Source organism: Polypterus senegalus, chromosome 12 (assembly GCF_016835505.1).
Source record: "Polypterus senegalus isolate Bchr_013 chromosome 12, ASM1683550v1, whole genome shotgun sequence".
NCBI classification, from domain to species: Eukaryota; Metazoa; Chordata; class Cladistia; order Polypteriformes; family Polypteridae; genus Polypterus; species Polypterus senegalus.
In genome coordinates this window covers 56,426,033-56,449,975 of record NC_053165.1, presented here as the reverse complement: position 1 = coordinate 56,449,975, position 23,943 = coordinate 56,426,033, and the positions used below count along the sequence as shown (strand labels likewise).

The 23,943-nt window shown below is 39.2% G+C and overlaps 1 protein-coding gene across 20 annotated transcripts in view; it reads right to left on the bottom strand.

Annotated features, from left to right (window-relative positions):
• The window catches only part of arvcfb (ARVCF delta catenin family member b), a 292,166-nt gene that overhangs the window by 66,794 nt on the left and 201,429 nt on the right, over nucleotides 1-23,943 (bottom strand). For all 20 annotated transcript variants that reach the window (XM_039771488.1, XM_039771493.1, XM_039771494.1 and 17 more), the window contains one exon: nucleotides 20,494-20,996. In XM_039771488.1, coding sequence (XP_039627422.1) covers nucleotides 20,494-20,996 — 503 coding nt within the window. The remainder of the gene's footprint in view (nucleotides 1-20,493; nucleotides 20,997-23,943) is intronic.

Sequence of the window (23,943 nt, the reverse complement as noted above, 5' to 3'; positions counted from 1 at the left end):
CTAGAACTGAATCAGCAGCCTTGTTGCTTATGGTACAACACTTAAGTCAAAAGGCTGCATGTAGGAATGTGCTTCTATTCACAGACAAATCGCTTTACTGATTTGAATCAAGTGAGGCCTACAAGCAGAGGATAGGACATTTGAAGCTAAAAGAAATGTTTATTTACAGCTTATTTATTTCATTGTTGTTGGAAGCAGTATCCTATGGTCTAGGTACTCTACTGTTATCTTTTTTGATTTAAAACTGGAAGTCCCAGATAAATCGGAAGCTGAAGCAACCAAAAGGTAAGAAATGGTCCATGTGGGCAAATGTTGAGTTACAGTTGATGTAGAAAAGGTGCTCGTCGTCTCACATGCCAGGGGGTTTGGTGGGACTGATTAACAGGCTGCTGAATAGTTTATATGAATACACTGGCAAAACTGGGCTTCCAGATGACATGTAATCTTATCTATACAAGGTGTGCATGCAATGCTTGTGTACACAAAGAAACAACCTGGCTATCAAGGATTGCACTTAGAATGCAGCTAGGAGCTTAAATGGTGTCAGAAAGCAAAAGTCTGGATAATTTTAATTTAGTAAAAAAATAAGAAAAACCAAACATTTAATAATCTGCTTTACTGCAGAAATCCTTCATCAGTGTGGATTTTTAGTTTTAGCAATATTTTCTGCATGTGGACTTTCCCACTGGTAATCCAGTTTCCCTCCACATCCCTAATGCTGAGCAATCAAGATTTAATGTCAATTATAAATTGGCCCTGTGCTAGTGTCAGTGAGTGTACCTTGTAATGGACTGGCACCCATTTCATGACTGCTTCCAGTCGTAGCACCTAATGCTTCTGGGTTAGGCTACAGCTTGCCATTATCCAAAAATGTATGGAATGAGTTAGAGAATTTTACGTTAAGTATATATTATACTGAAACATTCTGAGCATTTCAGGTTACATAAAGCAGGAACCTACCCTAAAAACAACAGCTGCAATGCCAAAACCAATTGTTGTCAGATTGCCAGTCTTTTGCAGGCTGTACTTACATATATAGTAACTTGCCATAATGGAGAAACCTGCATATCTTTAGGATTTGCGAGGAACCTGGGTAACTGGTAAACACACGACAGAACTAATTCTACACAGACATTGACCATGCCAGGAAAAAAAACCCTGCTCAAAACAGCCAGCCTGCAGTTCTACACAGCAACAACTGAAAATCGTACATAATGAAAATTACAAAAGATTGCATTCTGCCTGACCAAACGGTAAACCAAGAAAACAAAACCATTAAACAGCAAATTGAAACTTCAATATTTGAATGCATACCAATTAATGATATTAGAAATACAAAAACAAATAAAGCATAAAATATGAAATAATTCCTGACCATTGTCTTTGTTTCCCCATTACAATATATTATCACTATTTTGCTTCCATCAAGGTAAAATAGAGATTTAGCTGTCAGGCCCAAAACTCTCAGAAGCTCTCGCTCAGCAGATTAGTAGAAGGTAATGTTAAATATGACATCGTTGTAAAGAAATACTCATCCTCTGTTGGGAGCAGATAAGGATTACTGACTCACTCTCATGGATCAAACGTCTCAGTATCATGCCAACAGCCACCCGCAATCCTAAACAACAAAGCAACATGCTGATGAATTTACAGCTTCTTCAGCGAATGTAGAATTTGACAGAAATGAAGCTGACTGACACAGTAAGAGAACCCCAACTCTAGAATATAAAAGAAAACCATAAAAGTGTATTGAAAGTGAAATATTTATATATTTACCCTCCTCAAACTCACGGTCTAATTTTACCGTACTGTCAGTATGGATTTATGATTTTCAATATTCTTGGGCTTTTTAAATCTTTGACAGCTTTCTAGTGACCCTCAGGGATGATGCATACGTTTTTAACATTTATGACAAGCTTGCAATGTACTCTATCCGGTTTTAGCCGTGAGCTAATATCTATCAGGAGTCCTGCTGCAAACAAAATGAATACATAAAATCATCTACAAAGTGTCTGCAGGAGGAAGCACAGTGCACAACAAATCAGTACTAGACAGTTCTCTGCACACTGCTTACTGCCTCAAGGGGGTTAAGACTTTTGATATCTGCATTACTCCATAAAGTGACGCCAATCATGAGATAATTCTTTTACTGTAGGTTTGTGTACTAGTAAAACACATGCATGGAGGCAAGGAAAACAAAGAACTTCAAATCTTAACAGTAAGTCTTACGGCTATCTCTTTGGAAGTCACAGAGTTGGCTTGGCCATTTATCCATAAGAATACTTATAAAAAAAAAAATCCCTTTCCTTTTCACCTCCAACATTACAGGTCCCTGATTTACTACAGGTCTGTTCTGCCTCCCATTAATCACACTTTGTTCCAAAGCACAAGAGGTAGCTCAGTGCAAAGGCACGAGGTAGGAAACAAATTCAATCCATGAAATCTACATAACTGAGAGAAAAACACTGGCAAAAACAAGGTAACTTGGCATGTCAGTGTAAAAGAACAGAAGTTAATAAGAGCAGGCAGACTGTCAGGTAAGGCGAAAGGGCAACAAGAAGGTGTAGCAACACAGAAGACAAAGGTTTGTGATCTGGGCTGAAACATGCAAAGGCCTGAACCTCTACAGAGAATAAGAGAGCATCAATGGAATGCTTGAAGGAGGATGATATACTGTACTTCCTGGCTCTCTCAAGATCAATAAAAGTGGAGCTATGTTGCCTTTTTAATGGTATGGATTGGCAGGCCACTTGCAAACTGCCAGCTTGGTAGATTGTAGCACACTGTCCCTACCCAGGAGACCTGGCCTAAATAGGGCTATTATAGGCTGAGAGGCAAAGGGACTTCATGATCCTCCAGGGTGAGTTCCAGCCTAATATCCCATGACCCACTAAATGGTGACATGGTCCTGTGGTTGGTGACCTCAGCAAGGCACATCAAGTTTCCTCAAGCTACCAATTTAATTTAGTCTAGAGATGTCAAACATATTTTAAGTGGAAGTTCAGTGGCCTGAGGATGTACAGAATGAGAAGAGGTTTGGAGGCTGGACATTGGTTGAAACACCCCAACTGACAGAGACAGGGGGAGAGAGAGAGGGTTTGGGAGCATGCGCTGATACCATATTGCTGCACCCACCACACGGAGAACCACCTGGATTGGGACCTGAGTGCAATGGGTGACACTCAGCACCACGCTGGAACAGTGTGAGGCTTTTTTACAGCTGCTGGAGTGCCAATCCTGCCACCAACCCACCATGTTTTCCCTGAAAGTTGGAGGATCTGCTTGCAGGGCTGGATGCATATTAACATCACACCCAGGGTAAAGCAATTGCAGGTTATGGGCCTTGCTCCATTGATAGATGGGGTTCAAATAACTGAATAGAAGGCCTGGAAAAGCAGCACGGTTAATGCTCCTCTGTTTTCCTTTGAACTGATTTTAGTGCGACCCCACCTTCGGTTAAAGAAAATAAATGCACAATTTGATAATTTCAATCTGCTTGACATCCCTCTGATTGTGAAGTCATGGCACACATTGACCGTATCTATTACTATATTCAAAGGACAAGTTTCCAGCCTGTAAGTGAGCCTTTCCATTTAAGACCATTCAAAGCAAAGGCTATTTAGCCATTTTATAAGACACACTCAGCACTGACACTTCACAAAGGTATTCAATGCATTCACCATAATTAGCTGCCTAGCATATTCATTTCTCATTAGAGAAAGAAGTTCATTATGCACCTTTAACAAAGCAATATTTACTATTTAATTCAATTTGCTTTAGATTTATTAAAATAAAAAAAACCTTGAAACTACATCATTTAAGCATTCAAATAAGCTATGCACATACCCCACTCCTTGACCAGTCTTCAACAATGCTGTGCCCAGATATCATGTCATTTTCACATGAACAAAAATAAAAATCAATTGGCAGTGCTCTTCTTAGCCAGCCATAACAGCTCATATAGTGAAATCCTGTTTCCACTATTGAATAAACTACAAATTACTAGATCCATGGGGATATGCACTGTGGAAACATAGACGAACATTAACCATAAAAAAGACGGATCAATAACAATGGTTGATTTTACACACATTCATGCAGCTGAAGTGAACCAGACTTTATCAGCCATTTCACAGCTCATAGATCATACTACTCCTTAAACAGCTTTCATAAGCTTTAGACGTCAGAATATGGGACAACTCCTGCAAGTCCTTCCACTCACCTGTCTTCCTCGCTGTGACTACTGTGCCAACATCTTCATCTTCACTTAGGATGTTACAAATTATTAAATGTACACTTCCTGCATCATTCTGTACCCATCTCATGCACTTAAAGAAACAAACAAAGGCTGCACTCACTGCCTGCGGACTAACCCTTTAAGGATTACACTCAGGTCTGCTGCATTAACTATCTTCTTGTTTTTCACTGTTTTTGTGACTACCTCAGTCAAAAACCTACAGTTCAGACCTTCTGTTTTCTTGCCCAATAAACATGATTATTTTATTCATTCTCCTCATTCAGCATCTTCTCCATTTTCTTCTTCCAGCTATCCTTAATCCCACTACTATCATAAGGTCAAGTTCCACCACTGATTTACAGTTTGACCCTGAGCAAATCATTTAAACTGCCACTGTTCCACATTTACAAATTATCGTACCATACACATAAGCACATTACATTATTCTTCCTGTCAAATATGCTGGTGTAATAATATGTGCTGCTAATGGTTTTGAAGAGCACTCAAAAGGAAATCTCTCCAGCCTACAGAAGAGAGAGCTTTTGCAGTGCTTTCATGCTGCACAACTAGAAGCACATTTTTTTATCCTTTTTAAATTCAATATTTTATGTGACTCTTCACATTTGTATGCGGTTGCACATACCATACTATGTGCTGTTCTTCCTTTTGTTCAGATAATAGCCAAAACTTGTGGGAACATTAACTTGACAAAATGCAAAAAAATCACACAACTCTACAGTTACCTATTTGTCCCACAGATTCCAGAAATTAGTTGGTTCTGCATATTTCAGATTCACTCTGTCAATACCTATTCCCAAAGATTCTTCACTGAACTTACATCTGGTGACTGTAGAAGCTAGTTGATTAAGTAAAATTTAAGGTTAAGCTACAAGAACCATTCTAGTACTTCCTAGCCTAATGGCATGTAGCATTATCTTACTAAAATAGCCAGCTAACAAAACTGGTAGATGTGCACCAAAAAAAAAACCAAACAAACAAACAAATCATTCATATGTTGACCAACTTTTAACAAATTACTCAATTTGTGCCAAATCTATTACACTCATACCAGCATGCACTGTTTACACTTGGAAGAACAGATCAATAGACCTGTGGAGTTTCCATTATATCCATATTCTCATCCTCATTTTCATTCTCTAATGAAAATGTATCAAGATTCAAAATCTGGCATACCCAACAACTGAGAATAACTAGTCTGTTTGGATGGGTGGGCTTTTTGAGTGTGAAAGCTGAGAACCAATGAGCGCTTAGGTGGATGTATAATGCATAGAATGTAGTGACGAGGAATGAGGAATATACATTTTTTAAATTTCACAAATAGAAAAAAGGCTTGTCTGATGTCTTTTGTGTTTTATATACTAAAACAGAATGGGAAAAAAAGACACAGACAATGGCTGAACATACCACAGCTATTACCCCTTTGTACAGTGCCGGTAGAGTGCTGACTTTATCAGGCAGCACTGGGGCCGTGAAGTTCACAAACAGAAATCTGCCTGTCATATGTCTCATATTTACATACCATGGGAAAAAAAGTAAAGAGTCTGTTTCTGAACTTACTGCAGCTTGTTAACCCTTTGTACATTGTGAGCGCTGCCGGGTAATCTGACATGGTGCAGTGATGAGATCAGTGAATGCGATCGGCAAATCTAATATACCACATGACAAAAAGTTGTACGTGACATCAGCTTTAAGGGTTCTGATATGCCTCTTTTACCACCATTGTGTGTTTTTTAAAGTTTATATTCAAATGTTTATCGATTTTCAAAAGGCAGAGAAAGATACAACCAATGTTTCCAATGAAAGCATTTAGTACAAAAAGTAACATTTTACTACTTTGTATCATTTTGTATGAATTGTTTCCATGTAGAAATGTCAGGGAAAGAAGAACCATTCACCCTTAGAGATGAGAGCGCTAAATAAAGAAGGTTCATCCATACTCTTAAAGAATAGACATAAGGTTTTCCATTGGGAAGCAAAAATCAGTTTAGATGCCACTATGTTCAAGGCAATCTTTTTTTCCAAATAGATCATGGGCAAAAGTTACAGGACTGAGAGAAGATAGATTTAAGGAGTAAAGTAAATATGATACAGCAGACCAAAGGTTTAAAACTGGAGAATACTCCAAAACATATGGATAAAAGTTCCTTGGACATTTGTCCTTTTCATGAAGCTCAAAAACAATGCTTGCAGCCTACAGGGTCAAAAAAGAACATATATATAAAATGTAGAAAGGGAGAGGGGAATAATAAAAACCCTAGCTAAAGTAAAAAGCAGAAATTATAATTTGTGTTAAAAACTATACTAAAAAAGAAAGAAAAAGGCAAAACACAAAAGATTGCCTAAAAACAAGCAGCTTAAAAAGGACAAAAACAAAATCCACAATCAAAGCAGAAGCAGGAGTCCAAAAAATAACTACATGCAAAAGCCAAAAACATGATGAAATTCAACGATAGGAGCCAAACGACATATTCGGAAGTACTGAGGCATCCCATAGGCCAAGGCTATAGGCCAAGGGCAGTCCCATGGCTGCATATAGAGAATAAGACAGACAAGTAAGAGAATTAACATAACTGACAAATGCATCAAACCTAAACATAAACACAAAATATGAAAATAGGAAAAAGAACACTCCACAAAAACATTAACAATACTCAACAAAAAACAGCAAATACATTTATCAAAAAACGACCAAGAATGGAACCCAGACTAAATCATGACAATATGATGTTGGCACTGCCTTTCCAAGTGACACTGTCACTGAACTGTTAAAATTACGTGACTATAGCAGGACAGTCCAAAAGAGAGGGCACAGAGTATTTATATGATCCCTGTGTTTGGCAAATGAAGCTTTGTAATGTCAGATACACGCAAACAAACAAAAGTCGAAAAGTGAAGCACCATATTAATGACAAGAGTGTGATACAACAGTTTAACTAAGCAAAACTGGAAGTAACAGAATGATTTATTATCTTTTAAAGGTTTTCATTTTTTGCGACATGATTGCTTTCAGTCCATTTCAGCACACTCTCCTTTGTACAGCTTACTTCTTTTTAAAATTAATTTAATTTGGGCTGCAAAGAGTCAGCTCTCTACGAGAAAGTAAACTTGGCAACTTCCTGTTGTTTCACTGAGCTAAAGACATCACTTTACCAAAGTTTGCTCAATTAATGGACTAGAAGATGATATAAATGTTTCAGCTTGAAAAAATTGGATCCAAGTGTCCACAAATATGCAATCTGTGAAACAACATTTCATACAAATACGAATTTGAGCTCTGATTCATGAAATGGACTTTATGGCATCTTATCAGTTGTACAGCATGTGGTGGATAAACCAAAGAAATGAGAGGAACCTGGTGGTATGAATTTTCCCTTAGTAAAACAGAAATGCACTTGAAGTTCAAGTTACATGAAATACCTTTAAAAATCAAACTGGTCCACAGAAAACCACTTGACAGAGGAAAAAACTGAAGCAACTCAAGCCTACTCTCACTTCTATTCACCCAAATGACATATTATGCCCTGAAATGTCAGGCATCTGGAGGCTATTACTACTGAACTATAGTTGTTTTCATGTAATCCCTTTAGTGTCAGTGCTTCAAGTTTAAATACATTGTCATTTATCCCAACAAATTTTACCGATACAGGTTATTCCCAATTGTGTAACCGTTTCATATCACTACGTTTTCTCCCTCATGCTTATAACAGCCAGTTAACCTACACTCGTTATAACACTGAACTACTTTAATACAGGAGGTCAATCCAGCTTTCATCACCCATGTCAATAACCATTTCATCTTGAAGCCAGTTTTCTTTTCAGGGCCGCCTTTCACCTTACTCATCGTGCTGCATAAGGACTGAGGTATATTTCAAAATGTGATTGAAAATCTTTCACAAATGTCTACTATAAGAGTAATGGCACACAGACTATCTGTAAAACTGTGTCAGGACAACACAGAGCAGTATAAAACAACTTTAATTCATTTTAATTCTTACATTCCCAGCACAGGTGGGTACTTCGATGACTACTCTGTTTCTACTGCTTCTTTATAAAAGACTTACTATGAAAAAGCAAGTTTCTGATGAGTTCACGCGAACGTGCATTGCAACTAGCTAAATAAGAAGTCTGATTATGCATTAGGTACGATCACAGGCATAAAGTAGTGCAGTGCTACTCCCAACTACAATAACAAGAGACACCAATGAACATTTATAGGACTGAGAACAAGCACATTCTATATCAGACAGACACCAAAATAATGGTTGATCAAAAAAATAAAATGAACTCACACAAAGCACTCCTCCTATAGGCTCCAGAATGAGCCCATTCCAGCTGTTCAATGTGTGACAAACACAAGAAGAAGACTGTCCTCTTTAACAATGGAAAAAGGGAATTACGAAAGGTAGGAAGCACTTTTAGCATAGTGAGGTTAATGGGAGCCTGATGTAAACTGTCCTGTCAAGTCATGTCATTAAAGTTGAGAACCTAGCATCTCTTAACATGTAACTGGGTAATAAAAGAGCAGAATTTAGATACTGGCCAACCAAAAGAGCTACCTGCACTGAATGGTCTACTCTTATCCATAAACTCTGTATTCACATTTTCATAACAAAATGTATAGACTTTGTAGCTCCACAATAAGGTCTACGAACCTAGAATAAGATAGGATTTTTAAACCTTGGCAGGATCCTAGCATTGTGACCCACTGGAAAGACTTTCCATTATGCATGCAAATGTACAAGCTGATATGAGTATCAATCAGGCAGGAAATCATGACAACTGACTGATTTTGTCCCTCTGCTATAAAGCCCCTGAATATTATCTGAACTGTAATCGCATTAAATAACTAATCTGTTTTCATTCAAACACAAAATGCATTTGCATAATTAGATTGGCTCAAATGTACCCTCGGAGCGTGTGTGTGCATGTGTCTTCACTGAAGAAGTGATGGCTTTAAAGCAAAGTGGACTTAAAAACCAAGATGAAAAGTGTAGCCCTGAGATTTATGTGTTTGCATTTCTCCTTTTGGAATTGATTCTTCAACCATAAAATGTAATACCTCTATAAAAAAAATAAAATGTAAACGTGTAAAAAATATATATAGTGCCTTTAAAGGAGATTGCTATCAGAAGGTGATTTCTAAAGAAAATTAACAAGGTTGCCTACAGTAAGAACTGTGGAAAAAAATATTAGATTAAACTAAACAAACGACAGACCGACCGGCAGACAGACAGAACTTCAATTGTCTCTGGGGCTTTTTGCAGGAGATCTTTAAATAAATAAATACATAAATAGAGAGGTAAGTAAGTAAGTAAATAAACAAACAAACACACACACTTTGGTCTGAACACACAACAGAATGACTAAAAAGTTGGCTCTCTCACACAGTGAGACATTATGCAGACATATTGCTGTTGGTAAAAAGGAGCCCCAGCAGACTTTCCTGACACACTTCAGCTGAATAACTTGTTGTCTGAAAGTCCTCAGTATTAGTGTGTCACAGAGAAGATTTGCAGCATTGTTAATAATGGCACTCAGTTTTGTTTTAGTTCTGTCCTTCTCTACAACCTCCAGTGGGGTCCAGGGTGTGTCCCATAACTGACCTGGCCCTTTTAATTAGCCTGTTGACTTGGTGGGCCTCTAATTAAGTGATGTTACCAGCCCAGCACACCACAATGTAGAAAATCGTATGGCCATCACAGAGTTAGAGCAGATGTGAAATATGTCAATTCCTACATTAAAGGAACGCAGTAACCTAAAAAAAAGAGCCTGATCTGCCCTTCTTCTGCATTCCAAGACCAGTCCAACCTGTCATTAATGTGGACGCCCTCTACATCATATCCTTGAATAGTGACTGGACATAGAGGGTCCTTGGTGCAGCAAAAGTTAATAAACAGTTCCTTGATTTTGCCAATGTTAAGATTCTTATTAATGTTTACATTACTCCGTCCACAAATGGGGACCTAGCAAGAGAAATGATTTACTCTATCACCAACACTTTAATGTTGACTCACTCCAACCCTGTAGTTATAACATGTGGTAACTTCAACCATGTAACTTTGGAAGGAACAATGACAAATTTCTATCAGTTTGTGACCAGTTCCACTCAAGAAAATAACAAGCTGGACCTGCTGTAATCAAATATGAAAAATGCCTATAAGTGTAAACTACTGGCTCTTTGAAGAAAATCTGACCACAATCTGATTCATATTATTCCCAGCTACAAGCCTGTTAGTAGACGGCAACCTGTTACTACCAGAAAAGTGAGGAAGTGGAGCCTGGAGGCTGAAATAGCTCTGAATGACTGCTTCCAAATGATAGACTAGGAAATGGTGTGTGAGTCACATGAGGGCCATACTTAGGGACTCTGTCACTGCATCACAGATGATATTAACTTCTATATTGAAACAGTGGTACCCACAAAAATGATGCATTGCTTTCCAAACAAGAAGCTCTGGATTACTAAGGAGCTAAAAAGTGCCCTGAATGAGAAAAACAGAATGTTCAAGTCCAGTGGCAAAGGGGCTCTGAAGGATGTATGGGGTGAGCTAAACAAAAAACTGAATGAAGGAAAGGATGCTTACAAAGCAAAAATAGAAAACAAACTCATTCAGAGTAACATGAAGGATGTCTGGAATGGACTGGGTATAATTACAGGACAAAAGTAGTCCAGGGTTGAGGTGCTAGAAGGGGATGTTGACAAATCGGATGCCCTGAACCAATTTTTTAATTTTTTTTCCCTCTCATTGCCACCTTCCTCCAATAGCCATTCCCCCCATACCATCCCTACTACAGCAACAGCTCCTACCATATCAACTGGTATGGCCACTGACAAGTCTACCTCTGACCATCAGTGTGAACTGTCCATAAATGATGACCAAGTAAGAAGACAACTGAGAAATTTAAACACAGGAAAGGTTATGTGGCCAGATGGAGTCAGTCCTTGAATTCTTAAGGTCTGTGGTGACCAACATTGTGGTGTCCTCTGTCACCTGTTCAGTCTTTCCCTAAGGCTTCAGAAAGTGTGCAAAACATCCTACACTGTAGCTTTTCCAAAAAAGACAGGTGTCTCATCACCTACTGACTTTAGACCAGTAGCACTTACATCTTATATCATGAAGACCTTTAACAGACATATAAGTCCTCTGGTGGTAGACCACCTAGACCCACTGCAGTTTGTCTATCTGCTTCACCTGGACAAAGCTGTCATATTGTGAGGATTACATTTTTTTGATTTCTCCAGAGCCTCCAACACCATCCAGTCATTCTTGTAAAGGGGTACACTCAGAGATATGCAAGAAGACGAGCCTATGGTGTCCTGGATAATGGACTACCTGTTGGGCAGACCACAATTTGTGAAACTCAAGGACTGTGTTTCTGACATGGATGTGAGCAAAACGGGAGCACCATAAAGAAAAGTACTGTCTCTTTTATCTACTCACGCTGTAAAACCCCTACTATAAATATCAAATTAGATCATGTCACATGCAGAAATTCTCAGATGATTCTGCACTTATGGGTTGTATTGATAAAGGGGATGGGACAGTGTAAGAGTCAGGTGGCGAATTCATGTCTGTTTCATGAACAAAAGCGGACAAGGAGAAAGAAACTCCTAATTTATAGTCTTTGCCAGACCTTGTGCAATGTCTGGGGGTACAGTTTTTGAGTTTAGACTAAGCTGCGCTTCCAACTGAGAAACACCCAACAACAACATTTACCTAATTATGTTTTGCTGCCTTCTCCTCTCTTCCCACAATAAAAAACACATTACAGAAACAAATGTTGATGTGATATCAAATAAGACTTCAACTATAATATTGTCTCAGGAACTGTCAACTAATCAATTAAAGGCACAAGGAAAACGATAAAATGAAAACAAAAATGTATCTGTATCAGCTGTGAAGGCTCCACAATGAAGCCTTATTGAGTATTCTATCAGAGGCTGCTTTACGAGGCCACACGTAATTCAATTTTCTCTTATCTGTGGATGCGTTGTCCTGACAAGTCACTGACTTACTGTGGCCTATTAGCACACACCAATCTCTTCCAAACCAAGCATCCATCCGTCAACATAAACAGATGTAACAGGAAGGAGAGTTAAGTCACTTGTCATTAGCAGAACCTCTAAGAGGGACATCAAGCTATAAGTTTAAATCTGCACCGTCTGCTCTGAATGCAGCTGTGACTAAACTGGTCGCAGTACATATGAATTTCATTCTTAAGATATCACTTAAGATGCAAAAATATACCATTTCAGTACAAACAGCATTGTTCAAAAAAAGCCCATGATCACTGTATTGGCAAAATGTTTTAAGCAGACACAAGTGTAAAGTGAAAATGAGGAACACAAAATATGTTACAGCACTATACTACTGTAAATAAAACAAATCTTTGAAACTATCACCCACTAGGCTCTGCACTATCAAAGGTTGGCTATAGATGAGGAAACAAGCTTCAACCTTATCAGTGTTGTTCTCTTTAAAGGCCTGATGATTGCTGTCACTGATAACAAATAATATATCTGTGCCTCCCCTGCTACCCACACAGAAGGGAAATCACAGCATAGAAAGGAATCAAACTGATCAGGTCAAATAGCTGAAATGACATCCTAGAGTCAAGTAAACCTATTCCTGAACTTAGGAAGAAAGCCAGAAGCAGAAACTACTGTACAAATTCTCCAATGATTTTAAGAGAACCACCTAAAGGACTGAAATATTGTGAAAGCAGGATGCTGAGATAGTATTGGGGTCCAAGTTATTCAGTAACCACTTCTTTGTACATAGAACAGATAAGTTGCAAGAATTGGAAGAAATCTATAAGTCAGACAAGTGAACTGCACTGACTTTCCTCCTGTCATTTTCTGATATTTGTGCAAGTATTGTTGTTTTTATGTATTTTTAAAAATGTATTCATACCATTATTTTTGTGTCTTCACCATTTTGCCATTATGTCTGCTGTTTTACAAGTGCCTTCAATGAACACTGCCGTGTTGTTTGTAGCAACAACCTACGTTGCTAGACATGTGGCTTTATGACCAATGCCGTCACACTTCCTCAATGTGATGGACACTAAGAGAAATAAGTGTGATCAATAGGAAAAGGTCAGAGAATGCAACCAGGGAATGCAAAACAATCAATCAGAACACAAATGTTAAATCCAAAAATGCAAAATTTAAGTTGAAATGGATGTTGCCAAATGGTCCTCACACTAATTTGTTTTAATTGCTCATAGTGATAACTAGAAGAAGTCATTATTTTAAAGTGAATCTTAAAACTTGGATGCCGAGTATTACCATTTTATACAATGACTATGTAATTACATCAGACCACAACAATACAAGATCAAGTGGCTCACTCACGAGACAGGCAACAGGCATTTTTGCCGAGAACAATATGGCTACAGCCTCAAAAGCAACTTCAAAATGCTGGAACCCAAGATAAACTACTGACTCAAAATGATGCTGGAATGAAATCAGAAACATAACAACAAACTTTTTATAATTCTAAGAAATACACAATAAAATATAAAAGTAGTAAAAACAGACCAAACATTCATGATACACTTAGTATTTTGTCCAACCTTTGGATTACATTTCTAAAACAATGTACTAGGACTAATCAAACAAAGGATAACCAGTTAGTGTTAGGACCTTTTTGTATTCTTGATGACTTTGACTTTGGTTTGGTTTTGGTATTAAGTTTCTCTGTCTTTAAGACCTCTACTTGACTATTAAATATTCTCTTTCTGGCCCCATCAAAAGCCCAACATGTCATGGTCATAATCTTACAACTGTTCTTGTAGACAATCTTTTCTGCAAAGGAAACCATGCCATGCCATCACTACCCTGGCAACAGTAAACAAGCTGAGTCTTTAGAACAATTATGACAAGAACAGGAGGGTTGCTTCTTTTTTTGCATTCTGTATGACAATCAGAAGTTTTGTTGAGCTCTTATGGATCATGGAGCTTCAGCCTTGTACTTCTGTTTGTTTACTTGTGGTTTCATTTAAAAAAATATGTTTAACAAAAATATCATCATAGACCTGTAGTTTTTTATGATCTTAGGATTTTATCAGATTAATTTCACCTAGATCACTTATAGGTATATCCATCCATCCATTATCTAACCTGCTAAATCCTAACCACAGGGTCACGGGGGTCTGCTGGAGCCAATCCCAGCCAACACAGGGCGCAAGGCAGAAAACAAACCCCGGGCAGGGCACCAGCCCACCACACTTATAGGTACAAGAAAGGTCAAATTAATTGAACAGACACCAGCATGAATGAGAGGAGCTTACCAACATAATGGCAAATCAAAAGATGGTCGAATTTTTTTAAACATGAAATGTAGAAAAGGGTTAAGACCTCAGCGAGGATGGTTTCACTTGTTGTGGATCCATTGTCAGACCACAGATGCTAGCTAGAAGTATACTAAATAACACACAATGGGAAAGCTTAAGGACCTTGTCACTTTGGAAGAAAGGCTTACATTCCCCTTGCTATGCTTTACCCTGAGTGAAGTTAGCACAATACACTTATACAGTACCATTTAGAAATATGATATGATTGCTGTTAAAAGCTTTAAGGGAAAAAAAGAAACTGTCACTGATATGTGCACGTTACTTGTATAGAGTTCCTTCTAGTTCAACGTAATGTTTTTTATTGAATGCTGCTCTAGCCTTAATGTTAACCAAATATGCAAATACATTTAGTGTTCTGAGTATGTCAATGGAAAGTACTATATGAGAGATCACTAGATTCAACTGAAAGTGAGTAGAGTTCAGCTACTCGATTCGGCAGGTGGCCTAGGCACTACCTGCATGAAATTAATACTAATAATGCTTTCTCTAGATGTCCCAGTTTCCTTCTACAATACAAACATCACAGCAAACAGCAAGCTGTGAAACAGCCTGTTACGAGAATGTAAGTGATTGTTTCTTAAGATGGACTAGTTCTCTGCCCCATACATGTTTCTTTCTTATACTTGACATTAATGGGACAGGCTCAAGCCTCCTAGACCATGCCTTGAAATAAACAAAACTGGAAGACGAATTCATGAAATTATTTTTTAAACACAGTCCCCTTGCTTCTTTAAACATTTCTTACTTCTAGTAACAACTGTCAACTAGCATCAGGGATGTAGGTAAGTTTATTAGGTGCCGTTTCCAAGAAATCACATGTGCATGGAAACCGGATTGTTTTGCCACTTTCTAATCTTCTTATTCATCCCAAAACCTTTACATGTTGTTCACTAACTGTGTAATCAGAAAGCTGGGTCAACAAGATGACATCTTAACTTGTGTAATAATGACTGAGTGCAGCCTATTGTTGAGGCATCTTTACATTTACCTAAGAATGTAGTAGGTCTGAGTATCTGGGGAGTGTGCCCTGACATATAGATTGAGCTTTTCTTATACAGACAGTCCCCAGGTTACGCACGAGTTAGGGACTGTAGGTTTGTTCTTAAGTTGAATTTGTATGTAAGTCGGAACAGGTACATTATTTTAATAAATGCTATTGTTGATCGACTGTAACCAAGTGCTCTGCCAATGAATGATGGAGTTTCACCTCTCTCTGACCTTTTTATTATTTCTACTTTATTTTCAGGTGTGATGGTTTTTCTTTTCTTTACTGTATCATCAGCACTTGCACCAGATTTGTGTTTCACAGACATTCTTGAAGGGTAAAGACAAAAGGCACCCCTTGTCGGTATGACCCGACATTTGCGCAATAAACCTATGAGTGCCGACAAAATTACGCCGATTAAAACGCAGCGTCAAAATCACGCCAACAAAATCGCAAAAGTTTCATTAAATATGAATTACTAGTTTAAAGCATATATAATAATGTTTATTGAAGAAGTCAATATTATGAAACGCGGATTGCCATCAGCACGGCACGCAGATAGTCCTTAAGATCACGCCCTGCATATGTAGGAAGAATTGCAGCAAGACGTCTTGATAGTTGAGCGTATTTAGACTTGCTGGCTGCCTGACGGCTGGTAATTCCGCTTTGTATACGACGCGTTATGCCAACCCTCGAATGAGTTATTTGTTCGCGGCATGCCATCAGAAGTTATAACAGTTATAACCTAGCACATAATGTGTACATAATGCACACGTACGCGTCCCACTCTCTTGGCCTCTCTCGCGATTTTGTCGTGGCAATTTTGTTGGCGCACATTTGTCGAAAACCAGTTAGCGGGTTTGTCGGCGCTCATTTGTCCGTCGCGGTTTTGTCGGGGCTCATATGTCTATCGCGCTTTTGTCGGTGAACCCTTGTTGGCACGTCTGGTGTACTGACGAGAAACAACTTCCTGCTATGTACGTAACAGTACAAGCAGGCTTGCTATTGTGAATGAATGGAGGGCGGTGAGGGGCGATTCACCACCCGCCCACCACACAGTCACCTCCATTTGCATACAGTATGCTGCCTGCAGCGTTAGCCCACCGACAGTGAACAGGGTGAGGCCAAAGGAGGGTAGTGAATCGCCTATCACCGCCCCCATTCAACAGGTAGCCACCCAAGGCACACTACAATGCTGCCCCACCGCCCCATTCATCCTCAATGGCCTCCGTTCAGCCACAACCGGGTCACTGCTTGTAGCTTTACCATCCGCCCACTGAGAACAAATGGGGCAGCCTTTTGTGGGAAACTGCAAGGCTGTTTGATTGGCGGGCAGTAAACCACCACCCTCTGCCCCATCCAGTCAGGAGCAGTAGCTGTGGCAGCGAACTGTCTCATCAAGCCTCCATCCTGCACATGAGCACTTGCCACGCACCCAGCCACCCACTGAGAATGAATGGGGGAGCCGCCTGAGGGACACTACACTGTGCGAGCAGCAAAATTGCCCCCTCCAGCCACCACTTGCAGCATCCCCAGGCCAAAGATGACGGAGCAGCAGTTACTGAGGAGCCTGCATCGTGTCCCCCAGACAGATGAAGGAGCAGCTGCGGCCCCATTCGTAAGTCGTATGTCGGATGTCCGTAACTTGGGGACAACCTGTACTTTTTTTATTGGCGTAATTGTTTACTTTCAGAATTTTTTTTTTATTTTTTGCTTTCTTTAAGACTCTTTCTTGCATTTCTGTTTCTAATAACTAAAACACACTGGTCATCACAGAAGTATGTCACTTTTTTGCAAATACTGAATATGTTGAAAAACAAAGAATAAAACAAGTTTAAAAAACTAATGTCAGATTAGATAGAACAAATACCTGCTGCACACACTGCTGTATTGGTGAGGTGGGAAGGTGCTAGGATTATCTGTGTAAGTCTGTTACCTCTATAACTAGCCAACAGCTCATCTTTGTCCAGAGGGCAAACACTACAACTCCAGGATCATTTTACAACACAAGTGGCTGCTTAGCAAAAGATTCCACTGCAGCAAACAGAAAGCCGTGACAAAGCAGACAGAAAGACCTTTCTTGCCTTGTCCCCACTTGCATTAATACTTAACAGCTCTTTGTTGTTGCACCTCTGCCTCACAGTCAGCCCCCTAATGAAGTCATTAGCAACAGATCATAGCAACGCTGAAGATGCCACTAAAATCACATGAACAATGTAGAAACTCCCGACGGATCACTGAATTTTCCAATAACCCTTAATTACAAAGCAGCTGTTTTGTTTTCGACTTGATACTGCCAAACAAACCAGTACACTGCAAGCCTGGTAGAGGTCTTCAAATAACAAATTTATCAATTCCAAATGATGAATTCTCAGCAAATCAAACCCAAATATTTATTTTTCTCAAAATATCTATGATTTGTTTCATAATGCACACAACAATTTTTCTTCATCACAGGATTCAAAAATAAATGAATGCAATTTATGACTCAGCGTTAAAGACATCAACCATCCATAGCAGGACCAATGCTACAGACTTTCAGATGGTTTCCAATTGCTGTAGAACTTAATAGCTAATTTAATGAGAGAAATTAATTTTGTGAATCTCTGGCAAAGTGGAAGGGAGGACAGATTAAGTTTAGGAAGCAGCCCATGCAGAGCTGATTTCAACAAAGCAAATATACAAATAATCTTTGTTGCAGTTGAGATGAGTCTACAGCAATAAAAATGTTAAGAAGCCAACTGGCTAACAAGAACACCTTGATACAGGAAGGCTGCCTGATATTTGGTACTTAAATCTTTGGTGTATAAAAATTGTAGCTTTACACCGATCTCCGTACTTGCTTGGTCGTCACAGATTCATCCTTATCTTTTGAATTGTAAAAGTTTCTGATGGGGTCACATTGAAAGATGATGAATAAAATGTGATGTTCAGTCTGACTCATATTGCCCAGCAGTTACTAGAAATTATTCCCAGAGTCTCTCTCTCTCTATCTCTGTCTTGTCATAAGTTTTTTTTTTATATTACTCTCTTCATCCTACTGTCCTGCCTCTGTTTTACATTTCCAGTTCAATACAAACAAGACAACCTTTGACATACACAATACATGACCCCCTTCAGGCCTTCATCTTTGCCATGACACCAACATGCAAAGATGTGCCGCTCTGCTTCTCTACTGTGGCAGAATGAAGGTGACTTTTGACTCATGCTAGTCGTAGTCGCATATAGAACAAGCCACGGTTGGGTCCCTTTGCACCACTGCGTCAGCTGATTTCTGTGGCATGTCTCTGATCTGGCTTGAACTCCCTCGACATAAACAGCATATGGTAATCTCAAACTCTTAAGAACGCAAGAACTATACATCCAGGACATAATACAGAAAAGCAAAAAGATGTCTCACAAAATTAAGCAATAGAACAAAGGTAATGAAGAACTGTGTTCAGCACTGGTAAAACAGAATAAAGATATAGAAGAGAAACAGAGACATGATATCAAAATTTTGAGAGGATAACATCTAGGGATTATGATTCACCAGACATACAGATAAAGGAGATTAGCACAGAAGACATAAAATGTGAATTCAGAAAAGGTGTGGGAACAGGAGTCCAAAAAAAACAAAAAGAGAGAGAGGAAGAAAATTTAGTAGACATACAAGGGCAGAGTATGAGAATTTAGCAGAGGCACAGTTTCAGGATCCCAGAATTCAGCAGGGACATGCAGTATACAGAAGACATTGTGAAAGGCACAGTGACAGCAGTTTACCAGAGGCACAGGGACAAGAGATTAGAATTTAAAGGGCACAGACCCAAGAAATAATTTAGCAGACAAACAGGGACAGGAAATCAGAGTTTAGCAAAGATAAAAAGGACAAGAGGAGGATTCAGCACAAAAATATTGACAGATTGCCGGATCAGAATTTGACAGTAATACAGGAACATGCCATTAGAATTTACATGAAGCAGAAAAAAACGGAGATCAGAATTTAGTAAGGGACACATCAGCTGGAGATGTGGATTCAATAGCAGACACAAACATAAGAGAACAATTCAGCAGGGGAAAAAGAGAATTTAAATTTAGTAGTGACACAAAGACAGAAAATCAGATCACAATTTATCCAGGAGAAGAGATTTCAATAATCATATCCCATGACTCTTTCTGACACAGTGAGCACACGGAGAAAATTACCATGCTATGGTTTGGCAGAAAAAAAATACTCATCAAAAAAAAGAAAAAAAAAATGAATGGAAGATGGAAACAGTCTATTTTGAAAACATGTCATTATTTTAATTGCAGAAAATTTTTACCAGTGAGCTGGCACAATGATCTGATAGAGTTGCCGCGTAATCCATATTCATGTGACTTCTCTTCCTTCTGAGTTCCTCCCTTGTTGGACCCTCCCATCACTCTGACCAGACAAGATTCTCCCAGGCAGACCGTCACTGTTTATTTTTAGCACACTGATAAACGGCAGCATGCTACACAAGGGTGTCATCCATCTCTGACAGGGACACTCCTATTACGTAGCAGTTAGCGAAATATTCTGTCCGTTATGGATAAATGTGGCTCAGAGGCCTTTTGGCAGCTTTGGTGCAACACATGAAAGACAGCTCCAAAAGGACAAGTAGGCCCTACTGAATAACGGTGGACAATATAAAATTATATTTTAGGGTGCAATGATTTTCTTCTTCAAACAGATACAGGAACATATCCTTCTTGTCCAGGCAATTTTAAACCACAGACAGTTTCATCAATTTAAAAAATGAAATTCAATACAAGTAATCAAAGCTACTGCCAATAAGAGACTGTGTCCAAAATGAAGCCTTATGCATTTTGTCTTCACACCTTCAATTAACAACCCCCACTCCCCCATGCTTCAAGAACGATTCTTTACCTGTGATCAGTTCCCGCACTTCCATGTCGTTGGTTTTCCTCAACAAGCGAATGAGGGCAGGTATACCATCGCAGTTCTTGATGGCCACTTTATTATCGTTGTCTTTCCCATAAGAAATGTTACGGAGGGCTCCACAAGCCTTGCGGTGGACCTCTGACTTTGGATGGTCCAAGAGTCCTACTAGGATAGGGATTCCCTTGAGATGGCGCACATCCTTCTTAATCTTGTCGTTCTCATAGCACAGGTGCTGTAGGTAGGCGGCGGCATTTGACTTGACTGGGTCAATGGGGTGTCCGAGCATGGCGATGACTTCAGGCAGGTCAGGATCTCTCCATCGTGGGTCTTTGCGGATACTATCGACTGAGGGGGAACGACGTCCCATACGGTCCAAACTTGCCATGCTCCCTCGTTCTGGTTGTGCCAAGGGTGCCGTGTAGACACTGTGGAGGTATGGGTGTCGCTCTTCAATCAACTCTGCCTCAATGGGGTCATCATAGCCTCCTCTGTCAAAAAAAAGAGAAACTGTATAGCAGCACTACTCAATCAAAATGTACTGAGATATTCCAAACAGGAAAACAAATTCAAAAAGGCGCATGGTATGGTACTGCATATTCAAGATCGGATTAAAGAGGAAAAAAACACAACTCTGCTGACTGTCAGACTGACAACACCGTTAATTTCAAACAAAGAAAAAAGCAAGGTGCAGGCCAGCACTTGCTATACTCACCAAGGCTGCATGGCCCAGAATCAGATGCTAAACTGCAATGCACGGCTCAAGTGTGAGGTTGAAAGCCCATTCATGTTACTCTCACAGGTTCCCGGAAAGCACTAGTTGTCTGCAATTTCCCGATGGCCAGTTTCCCCAGTCAGCTATGCTGCTCTTTGCACAGCGTGACGGCTAGGTGCAATACCGTATGCTTTAGTAGACAGGCAGACAGAATACTGATATGGGTGACTTGAAGCCGTGAGAGGGCTGGGAGCGTCAAATCAAAGAGAGTATGAAGAGGAGATTCATTAGGAGGGCAGTCAAAAGCAGTTATGCAGACAAAAGAAAACACCATCGACTTCACTCTGTTTTTTTTTTTTTTTCCTAAAGGCAGTCTTAATTCTCTGCAATGAGGTAATATACTCCCTTAGCCTAATCTAGTATTCTGTGCAACAGCAGTTTCTCTGGGGTGGGGTGGAAGGGGGAACATACCTAATAAAGAAGCACCAGCAATGATTTTTAAAGGGACACCAAAGATTTCTAACCATCACTGTCCATATTTGCTTATGCAAACCAATGAACAGATGCAAGTAACACTTTTTATTACTAATTAATTACCATGTTTTACATACTTCTAGCATTAGCCAGAAGCATGGTGGCCAAATTTACGCTCCCCCTGACCACATCAGATGTCTTACTCTCCAAGTGAGACTGCTAATTTAAAAAATAAATAGGGAGAATCAGAAAGTGTCAATGCCTTCAGAAAAAACAGTCACAGCCATACACATAGCTGCGCTGTCCTGTTTTGGGTCTGGTAAGGTAAGATTTATTGATAGGTGCTGAGGTTAAGTATATGTAGACAAGGCCAATCAAGCCACAATGTAACAAGTGTCAAAGAAAAGAAAACGTGTTTAGCTATGATGAGCATGACCTACTAAAAAATGTTGGCAGGGCATTCATTCTGAGAGGCAGACACTCAGGCATATCAGGTGGGCCATATTAAAAACAGTCACATATGATGGAAAGTCTCACTTGTCCATCTCTTGCTGACTCCACCTCAAAATCTAATACCAAGCTAAGGTGCCAGACAACTAACCAAGCATTTTTGTAATAAATGAGCCATTAGTAGGATAAATAAACTGTAATAGCACTGTCACATGTACAAATCATAGCGAAATTGTTACAACTATGTCTGACTTTACAATGCCTTTTGTCATTTTTCAAATTAAAATCACTTGTTTTGGTTCCTTGATTGATTCCCAACTACCCTGATTCCATTTACCCCCTCACTTCACTGTCTCATTCCCATACACCCTGCATTTTTTTATGGATCACTGATATCATTTGCTTGTTTTCATAACCTGTTATCACTTCTCTGTGTCATAGTTTTGAGATGTTGTAACTTTATTTTAGTTTCAAGAGACCTCTGTGACCTGGCGATTCTATACTGTAAACCAAACCCAACGGATCCTTGTCTAGAACTGACAAACAGGAGGTGGTTAAAGGCACATTAGTCTAGAAACTTGTTCGGTCTATTGGTGGGAAGCAAGCTGGTCAAAGTGGGAAGGAGGAAGAAAAGATTAAGAGATCAAGAAATGTATGCATGTGTGTGTGTGAGAAAGAGAGTGAGAGGAAGAAACCGACAATGAGTGAGAACAGAAAAAATCAAGGGCAGTGCTTAGAGCAGTATGTAAAGCAGACAAGTGGGCAAGCCATCTGTCTGGCAGCAACACCCGCAAATGTAGACTACAGAAAGGTACACACGTTAATTTTCTGTTTTACTTTGCTTGCTTTGTTATATTTGATTGCTCCCTGTGTTTTGTAAGACTATGTGTCACTTTATTTATTGAAAAAGGGCACTATTGGCCTCCATAGCATCACACTTGGCAGGACAACTGCTATAAATGCACCCCGTTCCTCTTTATATTTGATGGCATTTAAAGTGAAACTCTTACAGTTCACTCATTAAAACTTATTTCAGGCATCTCCACTATGTTTACTCTACCTTCAGTATTACAATTTACTCATTAAAACTTATTTTAGCCATCTCCACTATGTTTACTCTACCTTCAGTCCCTTTAGCCTGCACTATAGCCTCTGGATGATCTCACATCCTGACTCTTTAGCATGCTGCTGTCCGCATGTTTCATGTTTCACATGAAATGCCCTGGTCCAATTTAGAATAATGTTGAAGATTATGCGGTTAATGGAAAGCAGGACAAAGGAACATGCATTTTCTGCTAGTTTTAAATACATATAGAATATACTAGATTACGTATTGGTTTTTTTTTTCAGAAACCTCTGTGCAATTCTTAACAAGGTGGTGCCATCTTATGTTAAAAACTAATTTTCATTATTTTATCAATATTCAAACTAATGAAAGAAACACTTTTACTCAACATAAACAATAATTTTCTCACATATTTTCTTTAATCTTTATTTAAGGAGCAATTGTTACTAGATAAAGGTGGAAGCAGGTCTATTACCTATAACATATGCCGTATAAGCATACTAGGACCACGAAGGCGGCAGCAACGCTTTAGGAAGGATGAATAATAATCTTATTGCCCTCCACTGGCTCCATAGGTGGAAGTAAAGACACCTGTTATATTATGATAAGTGCTATGCTACACATTATGCCTGAAAGTTCACGTGACCCTTTTAAGTATAACCTGGAGCTCAGTGTTGCAGAAACACCTGAATCCTCTAGATGAAGTTATAGAAGGAAGGCCCTAAGTGATTCA